Source organism: Gigantopelta aegis, chromosome 2 (genome assembly GCF_016097555.1).
Source record: "Gigantopelta aegis isolate Gae_Host chromosome 2, Gae_host_genome, whole genome shotgun sequence".
In the NCBI taxonomy this organism is placed as follows: Eukaryota; Metazoa; Mollusca; class Gastropoda; order Neomphalida; family Peltospiridae; genus Gigantopelta; species Gigantopelta aegis.
The window spans coordinates 11,380,419-11,404,052 of NC_054700.1; the positions used below are offsets into that span (position 1 = coordinate 11,380,419).

General features: G+C 37.1%; 1 protein-coding gene across 2 annotated transcripts in view; it reads right to left on the minus strand.

Moving 5' to 3' along the window:
* The window catches only part of LOC121381149 (SHC-transforming protein 1-like), a 47,947-nt gene that overhangs the window by 17,345 nt on the left and 6,968 nt on the right, over positions 1 to 23,634 (minus strand). Inside the window, exons 1-7 of one of the 2 annotated variants that reach the window (XM_041510313.1) lie at positions 20,316 to 20,602; positions 13,614 to 13,770; positions 12,817 to 12,887; positions 5,209 to 5,269; positions 4,034 to 4,153; positions 908 to 961; positions 145 to 323 (exon numbers count right to left, since the gene is read on the minus strand). In XM_041510313.1, coding sequence (XP_041366247.1) covers positions 145 to 323; positions 908 to 961; positions 4,034 to 4,153; positions 5,209 to 5,269; positions 12,817 to 12,887; positions 13,614 to 13,770; positions 20,316 to 20,344 — 671 coding nt within the window. In that variant the 5' untranslated portion in view covers positions 20,345 to 20,602. Of the gene's footprint in view, positions 1 to 144; positions 324 to 907; positions 962 to 4,033; positions 4,154 to 5,208; positions 5,270 to 12,816; positions 12,888 to 13,613; positions 13,771 to 20,315; positions 20,603 to 23,634 lie in introns of those variants that run through there. The other variant, XM_041510322.1, reaches the window with a different exon arrangement.

Genomic DNA, 23,634 nt, shown 5'->3' on the forward strand with positions numbered 1-23,634 from the left:
CACAAACAACACAGCATGTTTGATTCTGCCAAAAAAAAAAAAAAAAAAAAAACATTATTTGCAAAAAAAACTCTCCCCTTCTACCACAAAGATAATTGAATATATTTAATTTAAAGGTCATCTTCTACATGGCGAGTTACTCACATGTCAGTCAGCTGTACAGCTTTCGGTTTCTTGTTCAGGTACATCTTGAAGCGCAGCTCAAACGCCTGTCCGATCGTCGTGACAACGTCCTCAGACAAACCGCCCCCACACTCCAACACGTGACAGGCACGCCCTCTGCTGGGATCCTTGGCAACATAGGCAACAAAATCCAACGTCTCCTACAATATTCAACAGATAAATTTGGTATTTCGATAAATAGATCTATTTTTTTTTAAACATTGCATGCATTAGAATAACAGAAAAAACAAATCCACGTAAAGTCAACTACCATTACCATGATTAAGATAAAACAGGCCTTTTAGATATTTTAAACTTTTTATCACAATATATTATTTTTAATTAAAACAAGCATTCTGAGAATACTGCTAAAGCAATACTTGCCCCCCCCCCCCCCCCCCCCACCGAGCCCAACAAATTTTCATATTTCCTAAATAAATTCAAGGGCCATAACCATGTCAAAAAATGGGTAAATCACCATGAAGGTCATACTTGATCTGTAATAGTACAAAATTTCAGCTGATTATCTTGAGGTATTGCAGAAAAAAACAACTATGTCACATTATGTGACGGACAGACACACAGACAAAAATGAAATCTATTTTCCCCTCCGGTTGGATCAATAGGGGAGTAATAAATAAAAAGGTTTAAAAGCACTTTTTGTTTCTGTTCCATCCTGACTAGAATCAAAGTGTTTAAATAACTACCTTACAAATGTTTTATTAATAAAGAAAAAAACACTTACTGCATCCCCTCCAGAGGCAAATGATACAACTTGCATTGGGTGATCTGCAATAATCTGAAACAATAAGAAATATAGCACTTTCAGTATAATCAAGTATCAAATTATGAAGGAAGAAAAATCCATGCTGATGTAATGAAAGAAAACCAAAATTCATATAACAAACAGGTATAAAGGAATGATCAGAAGTAACGTTCTGTGAAAAATGCTACTAAACAGACAGTACCTCTGAAAACACGATGACCTGCACTGTCATATTAAACCTCAGATTTAAAGTCTCACTACACAGATGTCATCTGCTACTGAAATCCATGTCAAATTGTACAACTTCAAATGAAGATTGCCAATGGAACAGGTTCTCGTTGGCACTAACAAAACACACCATTGCGAACATACAATGTACAATATACTGTAAAACAGGTATTATTTGCGACAGTAAATTTTCGTGATATCAAAAATGAAGGCAGTTCGCGGTTTTTAATTTTCGCGGTGTCATGGTTTTTGTTTTTTCTTTTTTGTTTGTTTGTTTTTTAAATTACTAACACGTACAAAACTATACTTTGGTACATAACATTAAATCGACACTAGAGTGGTCAACAGAGGTATACGTAATATTATCCCTTTCTGAGCGACTCCGCTAAGTGCTGCAGCCGCATGTCAAGCGGCGACCACACTAATGAAATTAATCCAGGATGTGGTTCAATCAACTTTCCAGAAAGTGTGAAATAAAGACAAACACTTGTACTAGTAATCTTGTTTTAATGTTTAAACACCGGTTGTTAAAAACGCCTACCTCTTTTGTTTTTGTCACTTGTCAATGACATTTTTTCGGAAGTTTACGAAACCATTTGTGTCCCTTATTTTGATTGGCCAATTAAAAATGGCTCATTATACTAATTTCTAAATGTTTATTCACAGCTTAAAAATACCAGTAAGAATGTCTGTTCCAAAAATCAACAGCATGCCAAAATTGCTAAACTGTTTGTTGTTGTTTTTGTTTTTTTGTTCTAATGGATTTTATTATTTGCGTACGAGTAATTTTTGCGGTTAAATTAAAAACGCGAAAATTACACATTCGCGAATAATACCCGTTTTGCAGTATAAGAATTTATTTTCACTCCAAAATTAAGAACATTTCCATCTGTTTTTTGCTACATGTATATGACCGCATCTGGCTGTAGTACTGGTCCGAACATTCATTAAACTATTCACTCCGGCCATCTCTTGTGCTATACACCATGTCCCAAAAAGTCAATGGACAATATTACAAAATAACATGGGCAAAATACAGCCAGAAGGCTTATCATTAAACATACATATTGTTTTAATTCTTTGCCAATTCCTATAAGTGAATATGTGAACCACAACATGTGTCACAATTAGGAACTATACTGGACCGTGATGAATGAACTCTCACTCAGAAGCGAACTGTGTAGTGAGACCTAAGGTTAGCTATCACCCTGGTTCCCCATCATTATTCTAGAACTAGTTTAAGGATGGAGATTTTTCTCCCTCCTTAGTGTGTTTTGTTGTTATTGTTGTCTGTGGGTTTTTTAAATAGTATATGTACTACAAAAGGAATAAATTTCAGTGCTCAATATACACGTGTGAGAAATATGGTAATATTTTAAATGGCTCCCCATAAAGTATGTTAGGAGACACTAATAAATAATCACTCCTCTTGGCTGTTTTCAATTCTAGGTCTGCATACTGGTATTGGTTTATCTCCTTATTACTGTTACTGTTAGTTTATTTCTATCCAAAAGAGGTTCAGGCATGTACCTCATTTATTTATCTACTTTTTTTTACTGGTTTCATTGTTAGGGTTGACGACCCTGTTACAAGAAGAGTAGTGCAGACATCTACACATACATAAATGAAATATGTAGACCAATCATAATATTTATACATACTAACCAAATGACTTTTATTAACAATTACAGAATACATGTACTTCTCGAATTCTAAGTGCTTCACAAATGAATTTACTTAAATTCCACTTCTGTGTATGACATTCTGTATTTAATAAAATTATCATTTTTAATCTACTGGGATGACAGAGACAGATATACCTCCTTATTAAAACAATGGTAAGAACATGATGGCCATACAGGTATCTCTATAAGCTTACCCTGCCTGGTTCTGTTATCATCACGATAGTCATGTTTACATTTGCTTATCTCCATTACAATCAACATAAAGAGTCAACAGTGAAGGTTAAGTCTATGTTAGAGATAGTATTAGTGAGGGGTACATATAAATAAACAAAGTTAAAGGGACATTCCTGAGTTTAGCATTGTAAGATGTTTCCAACTGATAAAATATTTCTACGATTAAACTTGCATATTAAATATATTTTCTTATTTCGAATATCAGTGTATGTATATTCAATGTGTTTCTGGTCATCTTAATATTTGTAAGAAGCCCAAACTGGATTTTGTCTTCAAATAATTTCGTACGTACAAAAAAACTATATTTTAGGAAATAAAAGGAAATTTAACCTAGTACAAATATTAGAACAATCAGAAACATGTTTAATATACAGCCACTGATATTTTATGCAGAAAATATATTTGATATGTAATTACAATCGTTAAAAAGTCTCTGTTAGTTGATAAAATCTTAAAAATTGCATCAAACTCAGGAATCTCCCTTTAACGTTGCGTTTTTTGTTTTGTTTTTTGTTTTTTAATGACACCACTAAAGCAAATTGATTTAAAAATCATCAGCTTTTGGATGTCAAACATATGGTCATTTTGACAGTCATAGTGAGGAAACCCGCTACATTTTTCCATTAGTAGCAAGGGGTCTTTTATATGCACCATTCCACAGACAGAATAGCACATACCACAGCCTTTGAAATATAAGTTGTGGTCACTGGCATGATTCTGCAAGTAAGGTTTTGATTGGTGGACATGAGCTCCAACTGGCTGCTGTTAGATCCACATGTAATAGTGGAGCTAATTTTAATTAGATTGAAGTTGTGGTGCACTGTTTGGAACGATAAACTGCCCAATGGGCCCACCGACGGGGATCAAGCCTAGACCGACCGCGCATCAGGAGAGCACTTTACCTCTTGGCTACGTCCTGCCCCCTCATATAAATAAATAAATGCACAACACTGCTTACCTCCCCTGACTCCATCACCATCAAGTTGATGGTATCGGTGGTAATGGTCATGTTAACGTTGGAGCCGGCATAGTGCATGTACGGATTGTCGCCTATCATTTTCAGTATTTTCTTCTCCACCTAAGAATGAAAATTTAAAATTTCCCATTTGTAAAAATTACATAAATTTCATACCTTATCCATTTCATACTTTTTCACATGAAGGTTAAAAAGCTTCAAATTTATGCAACAGGCCCTAATCTTGAGGGTGAAATGAGCATTCTTTTCGCCGAAAGTAAGCTAAAGTCGCCAAGTTATTGGCAGTAGTGAGAAGTTGAAGTCGCCGTAATATTTATTTCCGGAAGTAGTATTTTATATCGAAATATTACGATTAGAGTGTAAAATTAAGAATTTTTGCAATTTTAAACACAGAAACTGGTGAAACGTTAAGAAATGCACTGATAAATGTTCACTTCACATATTTTTATTTCTGGGAAGGAAGAAGTCACTTCTCCTACTTTTTCAATTCTAGGTTAGGGCCTGGAACCATCACAGAAACGTTACTGCTGCATTTCAAAATAGTGGTGCACATATTTTAGACTGTGCTACACTGATTTTAGTATACTCTCATTGCAAAATCAGTTAGTTCAATTATCTTTTGAATATCAATGTACTTGTAATACAGAACTGTAATTCAAGTGTGTTAGGGGTAGATAACTGACCGGTTAAATAATGTCATATACAATCCACTTAAATCAAACAATTATTTAATGATGCTCTCAACACATTTTATTTACAGTCATATGACATCAGACATATGGTTAAGGACTACACAGATATAGAGAGAGAGGAAACCTGCTGTCACCATTTCATAGGCTACTCTTTTCGATTAGCAGCAAGGGATCTTTTATATGCACCATCCCACAGACAGGATAGTACATACCACAGCCTTTGTTACACCAGTTGTGGTGCACTGGCTGGAACGAGAAATAGTCTAATGGGGCCACCGATGGGGATCGATCCTTAACCGACCGCGCATCAAGCAAGCGCTTTACTACTAGGCTACATCCCCCCTCTCAAACAATTGGTTACATAGATGTAGCTAAAAAAATCAAGTGAACCGACTTCTGGTTATGTAAGATTTTGAAATACTGTCTCATGCATAAACTAGTGCCAATTACTGAAAGTTTTCATACTCGTTTCTTCTTGGAAACAGTTTTCAGTCCTGCAGCCTCGGCCACCAGGTTGATAGCTTCTCTGGAAATAAAACATATAAATGTACATTTACAGACGATTCGTCACGAGTGTTTTGTAATATGGAAAATATCAATTGAGTCTATGTTAATCAGTATTTGTCAAGACTCTGCCGAGACAAATACCGATTAACTAGACGAGGTTGATATTTTACACATTAAAAAACATGAGTAGTGAATTCTATTTATCCCATAACACTTCTAAAATAACATTTTAATTAGATATTTAGTAACTCAAAGTTCTGAAGTTGCCTCACCGGTAATATGACATCACATATAAGTATATAAGTCTTGTTGGTTGTAAACAAATTACCTATTGACAGCAAAATATTATTAACCAAGTTAATAATGGTAAATATCAAATGGGTTTATCACATAGATACCAGGGATTCTAGATTATGGTAGCCCCACTCCCATGGCTACTGATATTCAATGTTGGCCTAGTAAATAACTACCATTATCATGCCCAACGGTTAGTGAATTCTTTTTGGTCAAATGTTGCAGTTAAGTCTATTTTGTAAATGTGAATATCCTGCCACTCACCCCCAATGTTAGTTTTTTTAAGCTCCATCTCCCTCTTTAGGTGACATATCTAATTATCACTAACTAGTTATTATTTAGTAAAATTGTATTAACTTAAAATAAAGTAGGGCTAGTGAATTTTTAAAACCACTGATCATATGGCTAGTGGATTTGACAAACATTCTAGAAGCCCTGTAGATACATGTAGTATGGGTAAGTTATAGGATAAAATTTACTATCAATGAAATGATACAGTTGTTAAAGAGCCACAAATAAATAACGACAATGACCTGAGTTATTAACAAGTGCAAAGCATGTTCAGCCCTACACGTACAAATGAATATATTGCTGGATGTTGGGTGTTTTTTTGGGTGTTTTTATCATTATATTACACATAAACTACGGTACAGCTTTTTGCTTAAAGTATTAGGGTCTCCACGAGTACTCGAGTACTCTGGCATGGATCTAGTCTAGCAAGACACTCGAGTACACATGCAAGATGGAGCACTCTTATTTTTTTTTTTTTTTTTTTTTTTTATTTTTTTTTTTTTTACATAATTTTGTCACATGCTTGACGATAGTTAAATTATAGGGCTATGAGACATGAAGGGAAAACAAAAGTCGACTGAATGGAATGCAATACAATGGCATGATTTGGCATCCATGTTCATCGCTGGAATTAAGATGCACAATGCTATTTTTCTTTATTCCTTAGTCTCATCATGATGCAGTGTAAGTGTCGGGTACTCGGGTCCAGGTCGAGTTTGACCCTCGAGTACTCGAGTCCAATATTTTACTTTATTCCTTAGTCTCATTATTATCTAGTGTAAGTGTCGGGTACTCGGGTCCAGGTCGAGTTTGACCCTCGAGTACTCGAGTCCAATATTTTACTTTATTCCTTAGTCTCATTATTATCTAGTGTAAGTGTCGGGTACTCGGGTCCGGGTCGAGTTTGACCCTCGAGTACTCGAGTCCAATATTTTACTTTATTCCTTAGTCTCATTATTATCTAGTGTAAGTGTCGGGTACTCGGGTCCGGGTCGAGTTTGACCCTCGAGTACTCCAGTCCAATATTTTACTTTATTCCTTAGTCTCATTATTATCTAGTGTAAGTGTCGGGTACTCGGGTCCGGGTCGAGTTTGACCCTCGAGTACTCCAGTCCAATATTTTACTTTATTCCTTAGTCTCATAATCATCTAGTGTAAGTGTCGGGTACTCGGATCCGGGTCGAGTTTGACCCTCGAGTACTCAAGTCCAATATTTTACTTTATTCCTTAGTCTCATAATCATCTAGTGTAAGTGTCAGGTACTTGGGTCCAGGTAGAGCTTGACCCTCGAGTACTCCAGTCCAATATTTTACTTTATTCCTTAATCTCATAATTATCTAGTGTCAACCAGACATGAAGACAGTGGCATGTTGACTGTCATCAGCCAGACATGAATCCACTGGCATGTTGACTGTCATCAGCCAGACATGAAGACAGTGGCATGTTTTCACAAAGACAACAAATTTGTTGGCAACATAGCCTGGCATAACATTATGGACTGTTCACCTCAACTGAACACAGCCAATTTTATCGGTCATCCACAAAAGACTTTTAGAAAATTTAATTATTTGGTTGTAGTTTTTATGGGCATATAGTTACAATGTACGTATAATTATTATATTTCAAAGCTAAATTTAATAAATAATTTTGGCTCTTGTTTAATCAGGTTTCACAGTACAGTGAAACCGTTCGAAACAGAACCCTCAGTAAACTAGCATTCCCTCAAAAGCAGCCATTTTTCAGTGTCTCTGTTTAAAATATGAGTACATGTACATAACAGAACCTCTCTTTACTGGACACCTCTTAATACCAGACATTTTTCAGTCTCTATTTAAATGTGAGTACAGAACAGAACCTCTCTTTACTGGACACCTCTTAAAACCAGACTTTTTACTTGGTCCCTAGGGTGTCCAGTTTATAGAGGTATTACTGTACATGTAACTGTAGACGTCTCATTGACAAGTACAAAAACGTGTCCAATGTGTCATGTTACAACAGAGTTGTTGAGTTAATCAGTACTGTGTATGTAGATAACAGCATGAATGAGGAAGTAGTTTGTAACAAACATGGCAAATCAAACACCTAGAAGTTTTCTTAAGCAGTCTTTAGCTGTGTGTGTCTGTTGGTGCATATAAAATGTACATAGCCTTTGAAGTTCAGTAGATGTATCAGATTTTGTTTAGTCTCAATGCTCTCTCAAATGCAACAAGACATGAACTTTGTGAACAGAAGACAAAAGCAATTATACTAGTATTTAAAGGGACATACCCTAGTTTTTAAACACTAAGGAATATTTTTGACTATTGTAGCCATTTTTGATAACTGTAATCATACTTTATTTAGATTTTATGGTTTAGATTATTAATTTCCATACATTCAAAGTGTTTTTGGTCATCCCGGTGTTTTAATATCACAAAATGGATTTCTCATATTTTTTTAAAATGCATGTGCGTCTGAGTAGTAATAGTTATGGAGTCACGTTTTAGTCTATTTTTACAGGGTATTTCAGCATTTCAAAGTCACAAACTCATGTTTCACTCAAATGTAACTTTATCCAAATGTGTTACAGATTTGTAGATAAACTAAACTTAGCGTGCATTTTCATGGGCTGAAACTAGGGTCTGTCCCTTTAACTTAAACTTAGTGTGCATTTTCATGGGCTGAAACTAGGGTCTGTCCCTTTAACTAAACTTAGTGTCCATTTACATGGGCTGAAACTAGGGTCTGTCCCTTTAACTAAACTTAGTGTCCATTTACATGGGCTGAAACTAGGGTCTGTCCCTTTAACTAAACTTAGTGTGCATTTACATGGGCTGAAACTAGGGTCTGTCCCTTTAACTAAACTTAGTGTGCATTTTCATGGGCTGAAACTAGGGTCTGTCCCTTTAACTAAACTTAGTGTGCATTTACATGGGCTGAAACTAGGATCTGTCCCTTTAACTAAACTTAGTGTGCATTTACATGGGCTGAAACTAGGGTCTGTCCCTTTAACTTAAACTTAGTGTGCATTTTCATGGGCTGAAACTAGGGTCTGTCCCTTTAACTAAACTTAGTGTCCATTTACATGGGCTGAAACTAGGGTCTGTCCCTTTAACTAAACTTAGTGTGCATTTTCATGGGCTGAAACTAGGGTCTGTCCCTTTAACTAAACTTAATGTGCATTTTCATGGGCTGAAACTAGGGTCTGTCCCTGTAACAACATGACAGTAATAGCAAGTCTATTAAAGATGTCTATTAAAGATGTAACATATACAATCCTGCAAATTTGTAGTATACAAAGATCTGAATAAACCTACATTATAAAACTATTTACAAGACTAGACTGTCATACTCAGGGTTTCTGCCAGAGGGTAAAACGGATATTTTGACATACCCAGATTTTTTTGCAGATTTAATTTTTTTTAAGTTGACCTTTTGACAAAATTGAACGACTCTTATCACTACTATATGATTTTCTTAACCCTAACCTTAAAATTAACCCATTTTTATTCTGTCAACTGTGGTTACATTCAGCACACACATTGTAAATATGCAATTCCATAGCGCCATAGCCAAAACTTTCTTTCTGGCAGAAACACTGATACTAGTATACCAAAATCACCTGGGAATAATGATGTTGTTGTTTAACCAATCATGTACTTATTTGCATGCTTATATTCAATTAAGGTTCAAGCACACTGTCCTGGGCCCACATCTTACTATCTGGGCTGTTTATGCAAGACATTGGGTTAGTTGTGAGTGGTTAGTGAGAGAGAAGTCACTGTAGTGGCCTTATACCTACACAGGTCATAGGATTTGTAGACACTTTTTCGGTTCCGTGCCTTGTGATCATGGGAACACATCGGAAACTGTTTAATATATTATTTTTTGTCGAATAGTCACTCTCTATATAATAATAATGGGAAACAAAATTAGGTTCCGTGATTTTACCGACACGCTACCAGAAACAATAGTTACTGTGAAATCCAAAGGCCTGCTACACCTATACCCAATGAGTTGTTAAACCCACTATGAGGCCTGCTACACCTATACCCACTGAGTTGTTAAACTCACTATGAGGCCTGCTACACCTATACCCAATGAGTTGTTAAACCCACTATGAGGCCTGCTACACCTATACCCAATGAGTTGTTAAACCCACTATGAGGCCTGCTACACCTACCCACTGAGTTGTTAAACTCACTATGAGGCCTGCTACACCTATACCCAATGAGTCGTTAAACTCACTATGAGGCCTGCTACACCTATACCCAATGAGTTGTTAAACCCACTATGAGGCCTGCTACACCTACCCACTGAGTTGTTAAACTCACTATGAGGCCTGCTACACCTACCCACTGAGTCGTTAAACTCACTATGAGGCCTGCTACACCTACCCACTGAGTTGTTAAACTCACTATAAGGCCTGCTACACCTATACCCAATAGAGTTGTTAAACCCACTATGAGGCCTGCTACACCTACCCACTGAGTTGTTAAACTCACTATGAGGCCTGCTACACCTATACCCACTGAGTCGTTAAACTACCTATGAGGCCTGCTACACCTACCCACTGAGTTGTTAAACTCACTATGAGGCCTGCTACACCTATACCCACTGAGTCATTAAACTACCTATGAGGCCTGCTACACCTACCCACTGAGTTGTTAAACTCACTATGAGGCCTGCTACACCTATACCCACTGAGTCATTAAACTCACTATGGTGGCCTGCTACACCTATACCCACTGAGTCGTTAAACTCACTATGAGGCCTGCTACACCTATACCCACTCAGTCGTTAAACTCACTATGGTGGCCTGATACAGCTATACCCACGGAGTCGTTACACTCACCATGAGGCCTGCTACACCTATACCCACTGAGTCGTTAAACTCACTGTGAGGCCTGCTACACATACCCATTGAGTCGATAAACTCACTATGAGGCCTGCTACACCTACCCACTGAGTCGTTACACTCACTATGAGTTGGAGCCGGTAACAGGAAGCGAACCCAATACCTACATGTACCAGTCTTACAATATATGTCCGATACAGTAACCACTACACCACCAAAGCCGGTACTTGGGAATGTGTTCCAACGCAGCATTAATTATATGCAAGAACATACGGTGTACTCCTGAATGTTTATTTTAAATCTTATCCTACATGTAACTCTAACCCTATATCTTATCCTACATGTAACTCTAACCCTATATCTTATCCTACATGTAACTCTAACCCTATATCTTATCCTACATGTAACTCTAACCCTATATCTTATCCTACATGTAACTCTAACCCTATATCTTATCCTACATGTAACTCTAACCCTATATCTTATCCTACATGTAACTCTAACCCTATATCTTATCCTACATCTAACACTAACTCCTGTGCTCAAACTGAACAAATGACTGAGAATTGAGACACAGTATTTCTGCTTGAACTAAACATTCTTTCTATTTACAATTAGATATAAATCTTTTGTTAATATCAAAATTTTTATTTAGGTCAGATCAGCAGTGGTGTATCTAAGGAATATAGCGCCTATAGCAAGCACCGAAATTGCACCCCTGTCCAAACATCTGACACCCATCTTTTAGATAATGTCTGACTTTAATAGAAACTGCTTAGTGACGCCCCCCCCCTCCCCCACCCCCCTTTTTAAGTGGCACCCAGGGCACGTGCCATACATGCCACACCCTAGGTATGCCACTGTAGGTTAGGTCATAGTGTTTAACGTGCACATTCAGACAAACTGTTGTAGCGCACGCTTGTCATGGACGCAGGTGTCGGCGGCTGAAGCCGGCTCCTCCATCCAGGACAGGATTTGATTTAGATGTCATAAACAATTTATCGTATTGTCTTTATTCACCAACAATAGAATGTATTGTGTTACATCTTCCTTCATCCACAACAGAACAATTACTGCAACCCTTCACAACCGGAATGATCTGAAAACAACACTGACAGCACTATCATAACACTTCCTAAAAGTAAATACAGTGAAACTCCTTTAAACCGGACACCCTCGGGACCAAGTAAAAGTCTGGTTTTAACAGGTATCCGGTTTAGAGAGGTTCCCTTCTGTACAGATATTTAAAAAAGGATCACGAAAAATGTCCGGTTTTGAGGGAATTCCAGTTTATAGAGGGTCCCGTTTTATGAGGTGTCACTGTAGTCCACTTCCCTTTCATTTCTCGCCTTTCAGTTTCCGATTAGGCAGCTTTTTTCAACTTCTTTTGCTGCACTTTAACATCCACATCCCAATCCTTGAACCACCATGGGTATAATGTATTTAATCCTCTTATAACCATCCATAACACACCATCATCCATATTCTTAGGCAGGACAGCATATACTTTGATGTTTGACATTACAGTTATGAAGCACTGGTTTGATCGCCATGGGTTCACCAACAGGGATTGATCCTACAACCCCACTATAATGGAACTAGCTCTTCTAACTACTGAACCACACCCTCCTCCCTATTGTGATTAGGTGTAAACACGTCTCTCTTTTTATCATCATAATACATTTTTATCTTCTTGTTTGAACTTTGACAAATACTGTTTGTACTGACTGCCGGTAGTAGGGGTGCATAGTAGGTGGTTACAAGTGCCTCTTAACAATGCCAGAAGTAACTACTGAACACTCCCCGAAGTGGTCAGACTAAGCCCACAGCTAAAAAGCTGATGGGGAATGGCAGGTGTGTGGCACAGATAGCCACAAGAGGCAAGCACCTGTCGCGGTTGGAGAGACCAGGACTGGGATGTGGAGGTGGACAGCGAAAGAAGTTGAAAGATAGGAGTTGCCATATCGGGAAGAAATGAGATGGAATTCAAAGGAGAGAAAGGAAAGGGGGCAGTAGGATAATTTAACTGTAAATAAACTCAACCTATAAACCTATAAAAAAAACAGTCACTTTGTCAAAGTTATCCAGTTAGTACTGGTGTCCTAAAACTGTTTATAATTAAGGATATTGCAACACCAACTCACCGAGTTAACGCAGTTCTTATTTCAAAGTCCAGTGATTTCATAGATTCTTTGATTTCAATGCAGCCAATATACTGAGAATAAAAACATATAATAATAATTTGAAAGTAATTTATTATCATAATTATAGTTTGAAAACAAATCTTATAAACATACTTGTATAGTACACAAACAATAAAACACATGTATGTAATAGTTGAGGGTGGAGAGAGAGAGAGAGAGAGACAGAGAGAGAGAGACAGAGAGAGAGAGAGAGAGAGAGAGAGAGAGAGAGAGAGAGAGAGAGAGAGAGAGAGAGAGAGAGGGAGCGAGAGAGGGAGCGAGAGAGGGAGCGAGCGAGCGAGCGAGGCAGAGAGGGAGGGAGGGAGCAAGAGAGAGAGAGAGAGAGAGAGAGAGAGAGAGAGAGAGAGAGAGAGAGAGAGAGAGAGAGAGAGAGAGAGAGAGAGAGAGAGAGAGAGAGAGAGAGAGAGAGAGAGAGGGGGGGGGGGGGGGGGGGGGGCAGAGACAGAGATAAAGACGGAGAGGAAGAGAGAGGAAAGAGACTGGGAGAAAGAGAGGGAGGGAGAAAGAGACAAATGGACAGAGAGAAAAACATAAAAGAAAGAGAAGAGGGAAAAACATAAAGGAAACCCACACCAGGCTACATGTGCATACTTTTAAGACTGACCATCATGGTTTCTTTTATATGCACATTACCACAGGCAGCAAAACAGGTATGTGTCTAATAAAACTTTAAGTTACTATTTTTGAGCACATTGGATTACAAAGGTCGTCATGCAGAGTGGATCAAACCAACTCACCCTAACTCCGTAACAGATGCCAGCATCTGGTTCTAACTGCTGATCCGGGTGAATCCATCCGTGATCCGGTTTATTGACAAAGCTACCAGTTCTCGACCACTCAGATAGATGAGCGCCATCTTTCTTCTTTTTGCTCTTATCCAACAGACCAGCCATTCTGAAAGCATTAATGCATCTCATGTAATCAAAGATTGTCAAGTAGAAAGCATCATTTCTACACTTGGTCTAGTCTTTCCAAAATGTTTTTGAACCTGTGACCGATATTACTGTAAATTCTTAAAGAAGCTCAGTCTACCATAATCGTACATGTATCAGGGGTTCAAAAATCCCATCGCCCGACGCCCATGCCAAGTGGAATTTTCATGCCGGGCAAGTAATTATGTTAACTGCATATGCCCGATGACAAGTGACTAATGTAACCCCTAAAACCGTTTTTGTTATTTTGTTACAAATTTCGGTAAAACCTTTGGAAAGAGTTCCGATCCTGCGAGCATTTACATAGCTCTATAAGGAGAACTAACCCTAACCTTAAATGCTGGAATGATCGGAACTCTTGCCAATGTGTTCACACACCACAATGGAAAACAATGTGTTGAAAAGTTCGATAACAACTTTTAGAGTTATTCACCTTTTACTATCGACTAAGATCGGTAATTTCCGCCACTGAACGTTCGACTGAATTCATACAAGTAATCTGTTTGATGATCTTCAAACTTGGAAATAGCTTCCAATACGCTTTACAGCTTATATAAAAATAAAGTATACATGCCTTGTGTGTGCAATCATAATGTTTAATCCTTGCAAACATGGTAAATGAGGTGGGATACAGTTTAAAATTGTCATATTCAAATTAAATTAGACGTTAACGTGGTTCCTGAATCTGCTCTTTGCAAATGAACGGGGGCGTAAAGCAAGTTTATAATTTCCGAGTTCACTTGAACAGAGCCTAAATATTATGAACTGTATTCTTATAAAAGTTGCAAGACATTTTAGTTTAGATATAATAAACCTTGTAGCAGAACATACTTGATAGGGGTTTTTTTCAGTACTTTACAAATGTAAATCTACGTTCGTGTAAAATGAACGGGTAAGGTAAAGTTATATTTCATTAGCCCTACGTCATAATCGTGATGGTGCGATGCCCTCTAAGCATACATGTATATATTTTTTTTCTGCTTTATTAATAGTTTTTAACAAATAAATTATGCTCAATAAGTTAAAAATACAAGGCTGCAATCGATGTACACCCTGCACTATTTAAAAACATTTGAAAAGAAACAGAGCTCATGTTTACTTTGAGCCCTGCCACGGCTGTTTGCGAGAGACTTTTCTCAGCTATTAACAGGGTAAAAACACCCCAGAGAAGTGTTTTGGGGCACAAAATGTTAAATAATATACACACAATAATGACACATGGGCCAAAATCCCTAAACATTTTTGAACCAATGCCAGCCATAAAAGAATTCTTTCAAGATTATTACACTATTAAGCACTTATTAAATTAAATAGGAGTAACACAATTGGTTACCTTAAGAAGTATGGGCAAGTGGAAAAATATATGGGGCAAGTGAATATCTGATTGTCACTGATTTTGAAAAATTTTGAACCCCTGATGTAGATGATAGTAACCGAAATGTAAGACTTCCACATGTTCAGGTCTGTTCTGGAAAGAAAGTTTTTGTTTAACAACACCGCTAGAGCACACTGATTTATTAATCATCAGTTATTGGATGTCAAACATTTGGTAATTTTGACATATAGATCTTTTATATGCACCATCCCACAGACAGGATAACACATACCACAGCCTTTGATATACCAGTCGTGGTGCACTGGCTGGAATGAGAAATAGCCCAATGGGCCCACAGATGGGGATCGATCCCGAACCGACCACGCATCATGCGAGTGCTTTACCACTGGGCTACATCCCACCCATATCGAGGCCTCGTGGAGACCACAGTTAATTTGAATTGGGTTCCACCGATGGGAATCAATCCCAAACTGACCGCACATGAAGCAAGCACTTTACCACTGGGCTATGTCCCACCCCTATCGAGGACTTGTGGAGACCAAGTTAATTTGAACTGGGTTCCACCGATGGGGATCGATCCCAAACCGACTGCACATGAAGCAAGCACTTTACCACTGGGCTATGTCCCACCCCTATCGAGGATTTGTGGAGACCAAGTTAATTTGAACTGGGTTCCACCGATGGGGATCGATCCCAAACCGACTGCACATGAAGTGAGTGCTTTACCACTGGGCTACGTCCCGGCCATAGTTCTGGAATGAGGTCATGGACGGAACCTTTCCTTGACATTAAACTAATAGTGGTCATCAATGTAACTGAATGGGCCCATTGGGCTATTTCTCGTTCCAACCAGTGCACCTCGACTGGTGTATCAAAGGCTGTGGTATGTACTATCCTATCTGTGGGATGGTGTATGTACAAGATCCCTTGTAACTAATGAGAAAAAATTGTAGCGGGTTTCCTCTCTAAGACAATATGTAAAAATTACCATGGTTCAGAGACACGTTACATTTTTCCAATAGCAGGAAGGGATCTATTATATGCACATTCCAACAGACGGGGCAACACACACCACAGTTTTTGATATACCATGGCTGCAATCATATTGGTGGCCAGGGCTTCTAGAATTTTTATAAAATCCACTAGCCATTGTGATCGGCGATTTAAAACATTTACTAGCTACGATTAAAATTCACCAGCCCGACATTACTTTAAGTTAATACAATTTTATTAAATAATAATAATAATTGGATATGTAACCTAAAGAGGGAGATAGAGCTTAAAAACACTAACATTAGGGGGTGGGGGGTGATTGGAGGGTGAGGGCAGGATATTCCAATTTACAAAACAGACTTAACTGCAACATTTGACGAAAAAGGTTCACTAGCCGTCGGGCATGGCAATAGTATTTATTTACTAGCCCAACACTGAATATCACTAGCCATGGGAGTGGGGCTACCATCATCTAGAAGCCCTGAGGTGGCACTGGCTGGGACAGAGAAAAATACTGATGGGATTTGAACCTTCAACCCAAATACCTCAGCCAAGCACTCTACCGAATGAGCTGTATGCCACCCCCTACCCCTCAATTACAAAGGGACATTTAATTTTTACACTCCTATGAATGGTTGCTTAACAATGGTTTCACTTAAACTCATTGTGTACATTTATGCGTCTACTTTTTGTTTATGTTTCTTTGTTCTTTTTATGATCCTTTGTCTCTGTAGAACTAGTTTAGAAATATAAAACCTGGTTAGTCCTGGAATTATTACTCATGGAAAGTGGGGGTGGGGGGAGAGAGTCAGTTATTTTTGTAAAATTTATGACATATTCATTCAGCAACAATAAAAAAAAAAATGTACATCCTTGCTACCCTACACCATGAATACATGTATTTCTGGAATGGCCCTTACTGTTTAACTACATGTAAAAACAAAAAATTACGCTGTGTTCTGCATAATGAAAATACTAAAAAAATATGATTGTTTGAGAGAGAGAGAGAGAGAGAGAGAGAGAGAGAGAGAGAGAGAGAGAGAGAGAGAGAGAGAGAGAGAGAGAGAGAGAGAGAGAGAGAGAGAGAGAGAGAGAAATACTGGAGATAAATACTTAGAGTTTGAAGCTTTAAACTGGTGTGTGTGAATACATGTATGTACGTTCTGTTATCACGGACTCAATGTACCACATGAATCCACAGATGAATCATTGAGTGTGGAAAGGGATGGGCAATTCTCGTCAATAACATCATTTACATTTACAACATAACAAAATGTAACGTTTTAACTGTATGCATGTTATTTGTAAATGTACACCATACATATAATATGTACATGTAAATCAAGTTAATTTTTTTAAACATTTTAATACACACAGCTAATGAAATTATTTTAAAAGGACTACTTTAAAATTGCACCACAACTGGACATTTAAAGGCCATGGTATGTGCTTTCCTGTCTGTGGATCACTTTCTAGATGATTAATTTTAAATTATCATATAGGCATTGGAAGCAGATGGCCAGGTTGGCACTGGCATCCCCCCCCCCCCCCACACACACACACACACACACCTCCCCCATCTCCTAACTTTGAAGATACCACAACACCCTCCACCACCCATCCCCAAGTTAACACCAAATTAATATATACTGATGGAAAGAAATAAGGGAACACATCGAATTGCAGACCAAATTTAATTCACTACTAGTGTGGTAATGTCTGTATTTCATACCAAGTTGTAATGTGGGATTGAATGTCTGTACTGATGAATGCCTGTATGTTCCCAGTCAACTTTGGACAATATGTTTGATTTTTGATGCAGTCATTATTTCTTGTTGCTATCTGTGTGATCCTTTATTTATTTCTATCAGTATACACAAGTAAATGGTCCCACATCTAGTTACTGGTATCTTCAGATGCCTATGGTTATTTTACATGTAATTTCATTCCGCCAAAGAATTTTTTTTTTAATTATTTCATCTATTTTTGTACATGCAGTGGGTTCTGAACAAAACTGCCCCACCCTCCCCATTATTCGTGGAACAAACCTTACTGTAACCCACGATAACAAAACCTGACCCAGTGGACTCACATCCATAAATATAAATATGTGTGGCTATTATACCCATGATTCAGCTAAGTGTGTCAACATCGTGATCTGAGGTCAACCATGCAGTGGTGACAGGTCTAACAAAACACTGTAAAGAAGACCATTACACAGCATTGTATGTATGTGTGTAAACCATGTATCAGAGCTCATACACACAGAATCTATATCTACATGTATGTATACATGTAGTATTGAAAACAAAGGAAAGGAATGTTCGCAAACCACTGCAAAGAAGACCATGACACAGCATTGTATGTATGTGTTTACCTACAGTGTGTAAACCATGTATCAGAGCTCATACACACAGAATCTATACCTATGTATACATGTAGTATTGAAAACAAAGGAAAGGAATGTTCGTTTAATGACAAACCACTGCAAAGAACACCATGACACAGTAGTATGTGTATACTAAAAGAATCCTTCATATGTGTCCATGTCCGAAAATGATAGTATAATTTCATTATGACAGCAGGTTTCTCTGTTTTTTATGAATAATAAAAAGCATTTCTTGTGTTATTTTTCCATTTACGTGACATCACCCAATGTTAATATCAGCTCAAACAATGGAAGTCATGTGGTCATGCAAGACCGGTTTATTCCGCATGGGCTGACGTCATGGAATACGCCTGTCTTGCATGGCTAGGGATGGGAGAAACGTGTTTACCTACAGTGTGTAAACCATGTATCTGAGTTCGTTTACACAGAATCTATAACTATATACATTGTACATGTACATGTAGTATTCAAAACAAATGAAACAAATGTTTGTTTAATGACAAACCACTGTAAAAAACACACTATTAAACAGCTTTATACATGTATGTGTTTACAAAGTGTGTAAACCATGTATTAGAGCCCATATAATGGTATACATAATCTATAATTATATATATGTAGTATTGAAAAGAAAGGAAATGACAAACCACTGTAAAAAACACACTATTAAACAGCTTTATACATGTATGTGTTTACAAAGTGTGTAAACCGTGTATTAGAGCTCATATAATGGTATACATAATCTATAATTATATATATGTAGTATTGAAAACAAAGGAAATGACAAACCACTGTAAAAAAAACCCAAAACACTACCATTACACAGCATTATACATGTATGTGTTCACATACAGTGTGTACGGTGTGCATCATAACTCATATACAGAATCTATAGCTATATATACATGTGTATATGCATGTAGTAATGAAGTGAAGGAAAGGAATAATTGTTTATTGACACCTCAGCACATTTAGAAGATAACCATGTGGAGTTTTTAGATTTGCGGGTGTTATTGTCTATTTGATCCTGCAAATGTTATTTTGAAACATGAAACATTTGCGGGCATCAAATAGACAATAACACCCGCAAATCTAAAAACTCCATATGGTTATGTCCATTGTAAACTGAATCGTTTTTCTACGGAACTAACTGTATATTTGATATTTCCTGACAAAATACCTGGCTACAAACTAACTGTAGACCCTTGAATTGTCAACTTCGCCTGTTCCAATTGCTAATGACGTCACTTTCTAATGACATCATTAGCTTTCCGGGTGTTATTTTCATTTCATAATAAATGAAAAATAATGTTGTTAACCAATCACAATACAGAACACACTCGCCATCAGTTTACAATGTACTGACAGCACATTGTTAACTGCTAAACTTATTTTGTGAAAAAAAACCCACAAACTACCACCCCCCACACCAAATAAAAAAAATCACATTTCTAGTAGTAGTGAAAAAACAAAACAAAATTTGATTTGTTTAACGACATCACTAGAGCACATTGATATTTTAATCATCGACTATTGGATGTCAAATATTTGGTAACTTTGACATATAGTCTTATAGAGATGAAACCCGCTACATTAGTAACAAGGGATCTTTTATATGCACCATCCCACATACAGGATAGCACATACCATGGCCTTTGATATACCAACAGTGGTGCACTAGCTGGAACAAAGACAAAAAACACACACAGCCCCCCTCCAAACATCAATGTTTTTAAAAACATCATAAACAATAAGATAAAGAGAACAAGAAGTTCACATGCACATATACCTGGATTTACAGAGGAGCATCAGCGCCATGGTGTTATGTATACTGGAACCGATAACACACCACCGTTAGAATACTCCGCAATACACTTCTTGTGTGTACTTTGTACATCTACTTGTACTTGTGATTCAAATCACTCTTCACTCAATCGGTCACAGCACTCGATCGGATGCAAATACAGGTCTGAAACAATGCCTTCCAGCTTCCTTCCTCAACAAGAAAATGGTTCAGTCGGCTGTTCCACCATGCATGACCACATTCAATCCACCATCCCCATATTTCTACGTGGTATCATCCAGTCTACTGAAGTGAACTGCTCCAAGTTCTTTGAAGAGGTAAACAGGACTAAGATGCCTGTTTAAATTGGACAGAACTTTCTAGGAAAGTCAGAGGTTGTGTCCACAATAGGCGTCCTTGAGCAGTTAGCTTATGAAAGTTAAAGTTTGTTTTGTTTAACAACACCACTAGAGCACATCGATATATTATTTCTGGATGTTAAACATTTGGTAATTTTGACATATAGTCTTAAAGAGGAAACACCACTACATTTTTCCATAGCAAGGGATCTTTTATATGCACCTCCCACTGTTAGCTTATGAAAGCATGCCAAAGTGTGTTTTATTTAACACCACTAGTGCACAATAATTAATATTAATCATTGATTGATAATTCTGACATCGAAGTCTCAGATGAAACCAGCTACATTTTTCCATTAACAGGAAGAGATATGTTAACTATATGCACATTATCCACAGAGAGAATAGCACATACCACAGCCTTTGATATATGGTACCAGTTATGTGGCACTGGTTGGGATGGGAAAAAAAATCCAATCACCAAGGAGGTTCAATTCAACAACCCAAGCATTTCTTTCTCTCTCTCTCCATATCTCTCTCTCTCTCTCTCTCTCTCTCTCTCTCTCTCTCTCTCTCTCTCTCTCTCTCTCTCTGTTAACTGAATATCAAATTTAGCCATTTTTAAAATGTGCTCGGTGTCATTAAACAAATATTTCTTTCCTTTCTCTTTTCTGTCTATTGGTTTCTCTCACTTTGACATTCAAATAACTATAATTTTAAAACTCAGATGAGGTGTCATTCAACAATTTGCGCAAAATAAAAAACCACAAGAAAACCCCACCTTTTTAACTTACACAAATATAACTACTGTACATTAATTTTATCCTTTAAGTTACCCATGATATCCATATCATTAACCCATGTGATAATTTAGTGTATTAACCTGTGTAATAATGGTATGCAAATTTAAAGGTATATACAAATTTGCAAGGTCTCTAGGTAATAATGTGTTGCTGTGAATGGGTCATTTGTTTACAAGCCAACAAGACCTGTATACCTGAGCATACGTTTTCGTAAGATTTAGTTAAAAATGTGTGATGTCAAACTAATTTGTGCTAATTAATATAACATCACATTATTGATGGAGGCAACTTTAGTACTGTGATTTACTAAAAATCGAATTAAAATGTTATTTTAGAAGTGTAGGATAAATAGAATTCACTGCTCGTTTGTTTTTTTAATATGTAAAATATCAACCAAGTCTAAGTTAATTGGTATTTGTTGAGGCTCTGCCAAGACAAATACTGATTAACTATACGAGGTTGATATTTTACATATTAAAAAACACAAGTAGTGAATCCTTTATGTACATATATACCTGGCTCTACAGATGAGCATCAACGCAATGGTGTTATATATATATATATATACACATACATACATACATACATACATATACACACACACACACAGAACTTCACATACTTTTTTTCCGCTTCCTATTTATTGCACAAGTTATTTTGTGCAAGAATATATACCATATGAGACAGCGTAGCAGTTGACTGGTATGTGTTCTTTCGCAAAATAAACAAGTGCAATAATTAGGAAGCAAAAACAACGTATTTGAAGTTCTGTATTTATTACATACCTTCTTATATGTTTTACAAAAACAGTTGTTAATTTAACGTCATGACAACACTTTGTTAAATCTATGATCAAAACTCCTTTTATGGATTTACTTAACATTAAGAATCATACTTTGCAGCAGCCTTGTGTACTGTTTCAAATACGATGTGACGTAATTTGTAAATCACATATGACGTCAGTAAATAAAAGGTGCTAATTAACTATCTTAAAAATATAAAGGGAATTCTCCATTTAAAAGTTCCGGTCCAGATCAATTTATCACAAGGTTTCAAAATGTTTTTATCATTACAGTAAGATTGACAAGGTCTGTAATAAATACTGGAACCGATAACAGTATTAGCACAACACTGTGAGAATACTCCTCAATACACTTCTTTCATGTACACATACATGTACATGTATTTATAATGCTTTAACATCTGCATTTAAGAAAAACAGGCTTCGGAAATTCGGTCCATAATTGGTTGGCTTTTTTTCAAAGATACTGATAAAATATACAGGGCTCGAACTTAAGACTTAGTTTCCCATGGCAATTTTTAAAAGAATTGCCATGGGTGAAACAGTTCACCGAGGTTAATTTTGAGCCTGCCTATGGCAATGTTTTTAAAAGTGACATTTGAAGCAAATAAACCTGACTGAAAGGCTATCTTGTTATACCTAGACATCTTTTAAATGTGCAAACGTTAACTATTGGCAGATAATTACACCAGTTGTATACATTTAGCCATTGTTGAGGAGCTTTACCGACGGCACAAAATGCCATCGGTGATGCTCTCTACCTACGGCAATTTATATCTCAATGACGGCAATTGCTGCCGATGCTGCCGTTAAGTTCGAGCCCTAAATATATACAAGTGAAGCATACATGTATACACACAGCACCAGTATCTAAAGAGCAATCATGTTGTTATGTTAGTCATAACAGTTGTACACATCATTACATAAACTGGTAACCTTTGCACTAATCTCTGTATTTAACACAGTTGATGCTGTACAATGTTCCATATTCCATCTATATCAGACTTAAATTTCTCTACAACGTGAGATTTGTGGTGTCGTGCAGTCAAAATTAATATGAAGACATCCGGGATTTATCCAGGCATTCTGCAGTACAGAATACAGGCCCCTTCAGCAAAAGCCATTGGCACTGAAAATACCTAATTTAATGTGTAAATATTGTTTTAATTATTATGTCTCTTCTGATAAATTAATTTAACAATGGTGCACTGCATTAGTCAATGGCCTAAACAATATCCCAATTATGATTAAATCGCATTAATTTTCCTTATCTTTGTCAGTAATGGAACCATGCCAAAAATCCTGGATAAATCCCTGGACATCCGATTGGTTCTTCATTACAGGGTTTAAAAAATCCACTA